The sequence below is a fragment of the Neodiprion fabricii genome, chromosome 4 (assembly GCF_021155785.1).
Source record: "Neodiprion fabricii isolate iyNeoFabr1 chromosome 4, iyNeoFabr1.1, whole genome shotgun sequence".
In the NCBI taxonomy this organism is placed as follows: domain Eukaryota; kingdom Metazoa; phylum Arthropoda; class Insecta; order Hymenoptera; family Diprionidae; genus Neodiprion; species Neodiprion fabricii.
Genome location: NC_060242.1, coordinates 6,316,275 through 6,327,540, shown reverse-complemented (window position 1 = coordinate 6,327,540; position 11,266 = coordinate 6,316,275). Strand labels below are relative to the sequence as shown.

Below are 11,266 nucleotides of genomic sequence, written 5' to 3'. Positions count from 1 at the left end.
GAAAATTCAAAAATATTGTACTTTAAATGAGGTAATAGTTGTTTCTGTAAAAGTAATCAATTCGTAGCGTCGGTAATCGTCATTAAAATTCATCAACCAGTTGCATTCTTGACAATATTTCCGCCTGATTGATGGCAACCCAATAAACGTAAGTGCAAGGCATGAAGCTTGTTTCATATTTTCATATTTCGAATTTCAAAATTGTTGCATATCAGCGGGTAATTAATTATGTTTTATGTCATCAATTTATTCATCTCTAATATAGCGAGTTGAGTTGTATGAGCTAATCAAATTCTTCGAACTCGATCGATTTCAAAATGCTCTGCCGTTCTTAGTGTATTTGTTTAGCGCTAGGTAGCGTGGCGCGAGTCATCCATTTCTCTCTGCGTTCTTTTCAGTTCGTGCCGAGCGTCGTGAAGCTCGGACGTATTTGTCGCGCGTTTGAACGGGTGTGATTCTGTGATACATGAAATAGTTATGGATCTACCACTATAATCGGTGGGTTTGGTTGTTGTGAGTGCTAATAATTAACGCTTAACTGCTCGAATTAAACATTGCTGAACGCTTGACGCGTTATTCAGTCGTTATTGTTGTTTCTAAAGTTATTCAAGTCAAGTTCTACATCGTTTCTATTATAGGTGCGCTGCTCATTTGTTTTGTTCTATTGTGTTCTAGTTCAATTTCCGACATCGTGATGCGTAAGGTGTATACGAAAATGATTCAAATTCACGTTTTTCATTATACTCGTGTATTCAATGACCTTGGCTCGTCGTATCACGTAAAAATTATACTTTCTTAGGATTACGTCTATTTTCATTAGTGTTTCCGTTTTCTTCACCGAAGCTGCTATTATACTTTGAATGCGAAGGAGTTGGACGAATGTATGTAAGTAATACAGATCTTAATAATAAACAAATAACCGTCCATCCGTAGTTCTTACATAAATTTCAATAATAATATTATCCACCCTTCAAACTGGTTTGCTACGTAGTGAAATCGTAGTGAATACACATGTGAACAGGATCATTCGCAGGAACAATGATATACAATTTTTTTTTGCTCTTAATCGTCTAAGCTAGGATAGCATATTTGCTGTAGATACGGTTTTTTCATTCGAACAAAAACGAATGTCACTTGCTCTTACGATTTTTATTTATACATTTATAAGTTGACTGCAATTAAGTGACAGTTCCGTCTTTGAATTAGAAAACACGTAGTTAGGATTTTTCCAAAGACTCCTGACATGCACGATTAATTATATGATAGATTCCTCCTAATTTCAATATTTATGTTTTATTTTAATTTTACTTCTTCTTCATAGAAGATATTTTTTTCATAACGAATCACATTATTCGTTAGCATCCAGGTTTGAACGCGCCTTTTGCTCGTGACCGATAGCTATTTTTGCACAATGTATACCATTCTCGATTCTTTGAATACTTCGTGGCGATTCGAGTACCTGAAGCGCCTCACTCCAGGCAGCCCGCCGTACATACACTTGAAAAATTTGTCTCGTGAATCAGTTTCATAAAAGTACCGCGTGAACAAATAATTTTGTTCATCTTAATGTGTGATAATTTATGTACGAAATTACAGTCAGTAAACAGTTTTGATGAAATAATATAACACGAAGTGCATTTCCAGTATTTTACGATAATGAACGCTCGGTTATTAATTTGTTATTTTTGAAAATGATGTTTTTCTTTACGTTCTTGCCACAGTTCTCACATTATGTATCGCATTGTAATACATAATTAGCGCAATTATCAATATGAAAATATTCACAAAGTGATTAAAGTTAGTCGACGGTTTTTCACCTGCTCGCAAATTTAGATATAGAGAAATTAATTCATAACCTCACTCCGGCAGGACCGGCTAATCTCACGTTCACGATCGAAAAGAAAAGAATGAATAAAACTATGATCGCTAGATTTTACAGCAAAAAATTACAGAACGTCAAAAGTTCTCATGCTATACGAAAAGAGTTTATTGATTTTTTCACTCGTGACTTAAATCACAAATACATACGGTCAAGTCCGGTTTTACCGCTCTGTGATCCAACTGTTGCCTTCGTTAATGCAGGAATGAATCAGGTAATTAACAGGAGCATAAATTTTCTGTTCAAATAATCACTGCTCGATAATTGGTAGGCTTGTTTATTCTAGTTCAAAGGTGTTTTCTTGGGCCATTTAAATCCTCCGGCGAAAAGGGTGGCCAATTCACAAAAATGTATCAGAATCGGTGGAAAGCACAATGATCTAGACGCCGTTGGCCAAGATACTTATCATCATACCTTTTTCGAGATGCTGGGAAACTGGTCGTTTGGAGATTACTTCAAAGTAATTGAATTGCTTGCTATACAAAGAATAAATGAATGCAATCTATGTGCTAGATGTATTGCAAAAGAGAAGATGGAAAGAAATGATGAGTAGAAGCTCACGTACATCAATCAATAGTTGTGAATATTTCAGGAAGAAGCGTGCGAGTTTGCTTGGAAATTGTTAACAGGACCTTATGGGATAAATGAAAATCGGCTTTACGTAACTTACTTCGCGGGTGATGAGAAAATGGGTTTAAAGCCAGATCTGGAATGCAAAGATATATGGTTACGGCTTGGCGTATCACAGGATCGCATTCTTCCTTTTGGATCACAGGATAACTTTTGGGAAATGGGAACGACCGGCCCTTGTGGTCCTTGTACTGAAATACACATAGATCACACAATGCAAACAAGTAATCAGGCTTCCAGAGTCAACAGAGGTCATGCCGATCTCACAGAGTTGTGGAATATAGTATTCATCGAGTATCAGAGGTGATTCGACAAAGTTCTTGGGAAACTTCCAACTAAAACATCATTTGATGCATCTATCTTCCATTCTTTATCGATTTCATTTAACTAACAAAGATATGGTACAGACTTTCAGACGGCCCGATTGTTCCTCTACCAAAAAAGCATATCGATACTGGAATGGGTTTTGAAAGACTAGTCGCTGTCTTGCAAGGAAAGAGATCAAACTATGACACGGATCTTTTTCAACCGCTGTTCGATACTATTAAGAAAAAAACGAATGCTCCTGAGTATCAGGGCAGGTTTATGTCTGCAGACAAAAATGGAATTGATACTGCCTACAGAACTCTGGCTGACCATGCGAGAATGGTTACGATTGCGCTAGCTGACGGGATGTTGCCTGATCAGAAGTATGTTTCGATGAAAAGGATTTTTTTTTTTCTATTCAGTGATCCATAATTTTCTTTTTCTCGAAGTCACAAGTTGAGGAAGGTATTGAGAAAAGCTGTGGATGTCGGGGAAAAGGTATTTCAGCAAAGTGGGCTACTTCACGAATTGTCTTTTCGTGTAGCTGACAACCTGGGGAACGTATATCCAGAGATACAGAAAAATTTAAAACAGGTGATTTGCATGAATAAGTATATACCAGAGGGTTTGAGAAACGTTTATTTACATGCTGAATTTTAACAAAGGACAATCGACTATGACCAGGTCCAAAAACTTATAGCGTACGAAGAAGACTTGTTGAAGTCATTGAGGGACACAGCTGGAACCGAATGGAAAAGAATAATTAAAACTAGGTCTGCGCTCGCATCAGTAAGCAATACTACTGCTCCAGGTTTAGCTGCTGCTTACAAGGATTTACAATCCAGCTTATTCATTCTGTGAGTTGATTGTAATGTTAAATTCAGATATTCATAATTATAAATCAGTTCTGTCGCGTATTTTCAAGAAGCATTGTAGCCCACATTGTTTCAGTGCTTCGAATGATAAATTTCCGCGGGTTCTGCCACCGGATATTGCGTTCAAGATGTATGATACCTATGGCTTGGATCCGGATACGATATCGGAATTGGCCAAAGTAGAATCCCTGTCATTTGACAAAAATGAATTCAACAACGAATTGAATAATGCTAGGCAAAGATCTAAGATGAATTTTGGTAAAGTGGATGAGGAAATTGTATCACAAGAATCTCTACAACTACTGGAAAAAAATAATGTACCAACGACAGACGACAGTGCCAAGTACAGTTACACTGTAACGGATAAGGTGTATTACTTTCCTCCAGTCAATTGTAAATTATTAGGAATGATTGTGGGTGGTGAGTTATGTGTAATCATAAATAACTCATGTTTGCGATTAGTAAACCAAGTACGATGTCGTCCAAAGTCTTGTCAATAAATTTCGTTCTATTATCAACAGGTAAATTGATATCCGAAACACAATCGCACGTCATTGATGACAGTCAATCAATTATTGAAGCGACGGTTATGCATAGCGGTAATATTGTGGAAATTGACTCGATTATTGATGCGAATGCAACAGTCGGGTTAATATTAGATAAAACACCGTTTTATTCTCCTGAAGGAGGTCAGGGTTCGGATGTAGGACAAATACAAGTGAAAAATGTAATTTTTGACGTTAAGGAGGTGAGAAAAATATGCAACTACGTTTTTCACATTGGGAAGTTTATAGTCCAAGACGGAATGTAAGTGTAATTCGTATATTGATCATTTTTTCTTGTTCATCACGTTTTAAAAAGGACAAAACTCGACTTTGGTGTAATTTATTGCATGCCACACGTGTGATCAACTATTTTCTTTGTAGAAAACCGGAAGCCGAATTACATGTTGGAGATGAATGCGTGGCGACAATAAATGAAAAGACACGGTTGGGATTAATGCGGCATCACACGTCGACACATTTAATCAATGCAGCGCTACACAAAATTTTGCCAGCAACAGGCCAACGTGGCAGTAATGTTGCAAAAGACAGTTTAGATTTACAGTTTAGCGTATTTGGGGAAAAATTGTCGCCTAAAGATATCGAAACTGTTGAAACGCTTATCAACAAAAGTATAAACGCGGATGTTGCTGTTAAAACTAGAACTATCGATGCACTAGGTTTGACATCAGAGGAAAACATCACGTTAGTGCCTGGAGAAGTATACCCAGATACGGGAATCAGAATCGTCGAAATTATCGGCCAGGATTTACAATCAATGTAATACTTTTTTATGTTAATTTTTAACTTTCTCTCCAATCCTTTGTGTCATGATACTATTTTTCTTCCCACCATTACCATACACCAGTGAAGCTTGTTGCGGAACACATGTTCAGAACACAGGAGCGCTGGAACATCTTTGTATTTTGAAAGTGAAATCTTTGGGAACTGGTAGCCAAAGCATAAGGGCAATTGCTGGGCCAATAGCTAGACTAGCAAGACAAGCTGGGGAAAATGTTAAGCAGCAAATAATTCTATTAGAGGAAGATATAAATACGGGAAATGCTCAGTTTAATCTTCTTGACACTAGAGTTCAAGACATAAAACGACAATTGATGGATAGAACTGAACGAATTCCGTTACCTTATTCTATCAAGCACGAATGTGTTTCGAGATTGGAAATGCTGGCGCGAAATTCAAAGTCTCAAGAACGTAGTGCGATGAAGTATGTGTCAAGTTGAAAGCATACAATTTGTATTGTACTCCGATTTACTGTCAGGAAATTTTTCAATTCATAACGATTATCATTTTCAGAGAATCTATAGAAAATGAATTGAAAAGCATCGTACAATCGTGCACGTTGCCATTTGTAGTTCATTGTTTTCAACCGGTTAATGTGGCGCTCGAAAGTGTTTCGTTGCAAAAAGTAACAAAATTTTGTTCCAACACTCCTACGCTTGTTATTGCACATAACAAAGAAATGGTTAAAGCAAGATGTAGCGTACCTAAGGTAGGCTCTTGTATTAGAGTTCAAAATTTTACACATAGTTTTAGTCCAAGTACAATTTCAAATAGAGTGAAGTTTACTGGAATTTATTGTCGACTCGATTCTAACACCTAAGCGAACGTCCTCCAAATACATATTTCTTTTCATACAGGAAATGGCATCCAGTGAGTTTAACGCACAGTTGTGGATGCAAACTGTACTACCGATCTTTAAGGCGCACGGAAGTTCCCCGAAAGGTCAAGATCCACTCTTGATTCAGCATATGAAAAGCAAGAGAGTATCAGATCTTGAGCTGAAAGGTTTAGTTGAAAGAGCTGTTATAGAAGCAACAAAGTTTGCTGCGCTGCATGTAAAAAAATCAAGACATCAAACAAAATGATATATTTATAAACTTGGTTTCCAGGTGAAATTTGCATCTTTGTTGTACTCTGTAAATGTTCTCGCTTGAATCATATGCACGACTTGTACATTATATATGTATGTACACGGACATTGTATAGGTATTCAATATTTTTCAAGGTCATCGAGACGCTTGATAGAAATAAAAATTTTAGAAATTGCAAAGTTGTTTTTTGAATCTATTGAAGTATTAATGAGTCGTAACAACTTTTCAATATTAGCTCTGACGAAATAAATAACAAAGAAATATTATTATCTTTAATGAACTGGTTCAATGTCACGACGTGGATATCCCTACATTCGTTTCATAAAATGTTCTCAAAGCATCCCATTGGACTCTGTGAAGTAGTATATGCTGTCTTTTGCTTCTCATGAAAGAAACTGCTTCTTCTGGTGTCCATCCATTTTTCTGAAACACGAGTTTTGCCTCGTTTATTGTTAGTCGTTACCTGAGATCTATTCCATACATTTCTTTCAATGAAAACTATAAAAGTTTGGTAAGAAAGTCTTAATACCATCATTAAGTAGCATCCAACTAGCGTAGCACTTCGGGTTCTTCCTGCTTTACAGTGAACGTAAACCGTGTCTAAAGGCTTTGAACGGGAATCCGCAGCGATTTGTGCTCCTTCGATAATTTTATGTGAAGGCGATCGGAATTTATTGATAAAATTCACCCCACTTTTTAATTTTTCCTGGCAAGGCGATTCGAATATATCTGTTGTTGATAATTGTAAAAACTCCACGTTATGCTTTTCCCATTCCTGAAATAACGAATTTGTTGGCTGTGAACATTTTATCTGCAATTTACGTCACTGGTTTAAATGTGGAACAAGTTGAATAATTTTTCTCATAAAGCTAATTCTCTGTCTGACTAATTTAAACTGTCTTGATAAACCAACTGTTAACAGGCTATAAATATTTGAATCCTTATTGTGTACTGAAGTGTTTTTGACTGTCATCGGAAACAGGGACTGATACAGAATGCGGATGTTACAAATCCAGAGTCGTAATGCCGTGTTAACATATATTACATAAGAGTTATTGTAATGATAATATAGAGGAGGGGTACCTCTTTATGATTCGAAAATAGCCAAAGTTCGTAGTCTTCGTTCATGGACACAACTCCCTTCACATTTTCCTCATTCACAAGCTGAAAATTTGATTATTGGTTTTTTTTTTTTTTTTTTATCATTTATTTCGCTCGTAATATTAAACACACTAAATATTGTCAATGTCGAGTAATACGGGTACAAGTTAATGTTGGTTTCGAATTGTTTTTTTTTTTTTTTTCGTGAAGCAACAGAAGTCGAGGTAGTTAAAACTCGCGCGCGAATATCAGGAACGCGTGACATTTGAATGTTTAAAAATTTTCTCACACAATTTGATAATACTATCAACGCCGCGAAGCATGGCGATCTAATTAAACGAAACATCAAGAGTGTTTTTAAAATAAATATTATTTACCTGTTTGGTCATTCCGCGAAAGGGTAAAGCTCCCAAAATTACGGTTTCATCTATACGGTCGTACCATCGCCGCGAGGTAATTTTTTCCATCACCACATTATAAACTAGCGTTGGATAAAACGAAACTCTCGCAAGCATTGTGACTAGAATACAAACGATAATATAATGTATAAGAAATTATTAAAACGCTTATGGTGGGCAGATAACGTAAGCAAATCGTCGTTTCTGAGTTAACAAAATATTCGCAGGATCGCGAATATTCTCTGGTGTTCGCTCCACTGTGAGCACCCGGAGTGACGGTACCTGGTGAATAGAACACACCGTTGTAAAGAGAAAGTCGAAATGCTGCTGAATGGCACACGGAATAACGTTAAAACCGTATTTCTGGAGGGGGAAACCGGGAGGAGTAGCCGTTTGAATGAGGACTCTAATCGCGATATTGTCGCGGGTGCGATCGAATTTGAAATAACCAATATATGTATTTTGATTTGCTTTAGGATTTTTTTGCACGATTCTACGGTCTCAAAAAAGCAGTCCTGAATTTTTATTAATTTTTTTTTCCTGCAACCGTTAATTTTTTATAATTATTCAAACCTACCTAGAAATTGTCATTTTTTTTTAAATTTCAGAAATCTCATTCTTCGTTCCCATCATTCGCCAATCGTGTGGCGATTTTTTCTTAGGTACTTTAAACATATTGAATAAACAAGACACCGTGTTTTAACGTTCCGAAAATTATCAATTCTGTCAAAAGTAATTTTTTAAGACTTTTTGACAATGTTGTCCGTCTCTCGGAATTTTTCTTTCTCGTAAGTTATCTAAAGAAGATAGTTTTTCTTGTGACTTAATATAACGATGCAGTTTTAAGAAAAGACGTTGTTTAGCTACCAGAATTGTCTAAAGTACGTTCAATGTACGAAAATACAACCATATTTTGAATAGTGAGACTGTATAAAATATTTCTCCTCATTAACGGTACCAACTTCAGTATTGTAGAGTAATGCGGCGGAATGATTTTACTAACAACATCAGTTTCAAGTACTAGAGTACATTGCTTATAGGTATTACAAGATTAAAAATTGAAGCAAAGAAATAGTTCACGAAGAATTTTGAGATTGTCTCTACTGCAGAGCAACAAATGGAGAACAAGAATGGGATATTTTTGTGGCGTGAAGATCCATTTATTCACATTATGTACACAACACGAGGAAAGACCCACTTAAAAAGTAATTATATTACACTTAGGCTTCAAGATTTATGAATTTATTTCCCATTATGAAAGCCATGATTTATTGTCAGACCCTATCTATTGCCTGTCATTGATTCAATATGATAGAGGTGCGTTTATTAATTACATACGAATCGAATAACTTTGTTTCGCCTCATTGATTAAGGAAATAGAAATAAAAAGTTTTGTGATTAGCAGATTCATTCGCGATTTTTTACACCTAGCCGAGCCTGAAATATTTATGGCGCCGAAGTCAACTGTCGTTTGACGAAAAGTTCTCGCTGAAGTGATTGTCTAGGGGGAAAACCACTCGGATTTACGGTTCTCACATTTATTTCCTGATCCGAGTAGTTTTGTTGTAAGAGACAGTGTTTGCAAGATATATGGGCAGCGAAACTTCAACACAATGGAGTACTTTCCTCATTTTCTGTAAGGCTCTATGTTCGTAACTGAATTTCTTGCATATTCAAAGTACTATGGTATTTTTATGGTATTCCTGTAGAATTTACTAAGTTCTGTGACTCTGAATTTGTAAGGAGATCTGCATCTAAACATATAGGACCAAGTTCGCCGATTCTGAACGTTTTTAAAAAATATTCAGCAGCTGCATGTGTGTCAGGTTTTATAAGAATCTGACCATCCCAGTTTTTAAATTTTTTCTTTTTTCCTAATTTTGTTGCAGTTAATAAAAGGACTTCCATTATGTTATCGCATGCTTCTGGTATCCCTAATTTTTCAACATAGTCGAATTTGTTTTGTTTATTCAACCAGTATAGTAAATAATCAGCCATTATTTCTGGTCCGACTAAGTGATCCTTCAAACAGCTCACTAAACCCAATTTCAAACCAGCTTCTGCATTCGGCACATTAGGTGTTAAAACGCCAGGTGTATCTAATAGAAATACGGATGGATTATTGCTAATTCTAATTTTTGTCAATACTGATCGAGTTATACCGGCTATTGCACCAACACTAGTAGCGTTCGATTTACGGAGGTATCTGTTTCTCAGGCGGTTAATCAGTGACGACTTTCCCACATTTGGCACACCAATAACCATTAATGCATAATCTTCTTTGTTTGTTCGATTGTAGCGATTTGAATCTTTTATCAAACTTGTTGCCAAAGGTAAAATTTTTTTCAATCCCTCACATTTTTGGTCTTTAAAGTTAGTGTAAATTATATTAGTGAATCCCTCTTGCTGCAGATAATTTGTCGCTGCATCTTGGTAGCTACTATCAGCCAAGTCTTTTTTGTTTAAAACAAATATATGCGGCTTCAAACCGGTAACCGTATGTCTAAAGTTTGGGTTTCTTCCCGATATCGGTATCCGAGCGTCGTGTACTTCTATTACACAATCAACCATTGCCAATTGCTTTTGCATTTGCTTTAGGCCTTTGCCCATGTGCCCAGGGAACCAGTGCAGTACCTCTTTGTCCGGAATTCGAAACACGTCGCGAAATTTTGGGACTACTTTACCTCCTATACCAGACATCGTTCAATGTTTAAGAATTAATCCTCTTGTTCCAGATTTCTTGTAATCTCTTATACCGTCATCCAATTGGTTTGGCCTTTCTTTGAGACAGTCCGCTTTTGTCTGAAATCAAACCCCATCCGAGTGATAACTTTTTTTAGGGTAAACATTCAATCAAGGGTGTATCAATGAAAGTGTTTCGATTAACTTATTCTTTAAAAAGGAAAGAAAAATAACGTGTCGATTTCGAGTTTCTATGACCACGAATCATTGTCAATACTAGTAATTGAATTGATAAACCTGAATCTTAACGTTGAAATAGAAAAATGATCAATGAAATGAAAAGTAGGATACATGCAGTTACTTTTATAACCTGTAAAACCGCAAAATCAACGTTGGCGAGCAGTTTTAAATTAGTAAGATATGGCCAATAATTATGTATAATTGCAATTTAATTATTCATTCGTTATATCCAAAATGTGTATTAAAAATTCAAGTTTCTTTCAACAGTTTTTCCATGAAACCGGCGCCTGTCGTCCATTGCACTTGTTTCATTTTCTGGATCATGCGCAATGTATAAACTTGGGCGAATTTTGAGCTGTCGGTACTACAGATTACTGGTCTTTTCGAATAATTCGAAAACTCAAATACTGAATGGACTTTCAATCTTGTGTCTCATGATTAACCGTTGATGAGAGATAGGTATTTATTGAAGTTGCAAGAAAAATTACTTTTCTATCATTGATTCGGAACGTAAGAGAAAAAGAAACAAACTTATCGCATCGGCGATAAAGGTATGGATTCTGGTTGGGTTATACGGGTTATACAACGACACAATACTGAAACCATTAGCCAACATGTATATATTTGGATCGTCTATTATTATACATTCGGGGAGAGAGAGTTTAATGAGTCGCGTTTTAATCATGATATGCTCAAAATAATTATTACCGTACGATGCGAC

The 11,266-nt window shown here is 36.2% G+C and overlaps 3 protein-coding genes across 7 annotated transcripts; 1 reads left to right on the top strand and 2 right to left on the bottom strand.

Annotated features, from left to right (window-relative positions):
* Nucleotides 1-414: 414 nt before the first annotated feature.
* On the top strand, nucleotides 415-6,299 carry LOC124181305 (alanine--tRNA ligase, mitochondrial). 5 transcript variants are annotated; one of them, XM_046567736.1, is made up of 13 exons: nucleotides 415-513; nucleotides 676-885; nucleotides 2,166-2,339; nucleotides 2,472-2,812; nucleotides 2,917-3,198; nucleotides 3,265-3,409; nucleotides 3,500-3,672; nucleotides 3,767-4,110; nucleotides 4,212-4,497; nucleotides 4,617-5,012; nucleotides 5,101-5,457; nucleotides 5,547-5,742; nucleotides 5,891-6,299. In XM_046567736.1, the coding sequence occupies exons 2-13, from the start codon at nucleotides 880-882 to the stop codon at nucleotides 6,116-6,118; spliced, it is 2,928 nt and encodes a 975-aa protein (XP_046423692.1). In that variant the 5' UTR covers nucleotides 415-513; nucleotides 676-879; the 3' UTR covers nucleotides 6,119-6,299. The 5 variants fall into 5 exon arrangements, with proteins under 5 accessions (XP_046423692.1, XP_046423690.1, XP_046423691.1 ...); XM_046567735.1 differs by having other exon boundaries at nucleotides 429-498; XM_046567734.1 differs by having other exon boundaries at nucleotides 420-885.
* LOC124181328 (phosphatidylglycerophosphatase and protein-tyrosine phosphatase 1) lies at nucleotides 6,106-10,425 on the bottom strand. The gene is made up of 5 exons (XM_046567799.1): nucleotides 10,308-10,425; nucleotides 7,603-7,745; nucleotides 7,208-7,288; nucleotides 6,654-6,899; nucleotides 6,106-6,547 (listed from the first exon to the last, which is right to left on the bottom strand). Exons 1-5 carry the CDS (start codon nucleotides 10,321-10,323, stop codon nucleotides 6,416-6,418), a joined length of 618 nt encoding a protein of 205 aa, XP_046423755.1. The 5' UTR covers nucleotides 10,324-10,425; the 3' UTR covers nucleotides 6,106-6,415.
* On the bottom strand, nucleotides 8,762-10,323 carry LOC124181324 (mitochondrial GTPase 1). Its single transcript, XM_046567788.1, has one exon. It carries the CDS (start codon nucleotides 10,321-10,323, stop codon nucleotides 9,316-9,318), a length of 1,008 nt encoding a protein of 335 aa, XP_046423744.1. The 3' UTR covers nucleotides 8,762-9,315.
* Nucleotides 10,426-11,266: the final 841 nt, after the last annotated feature.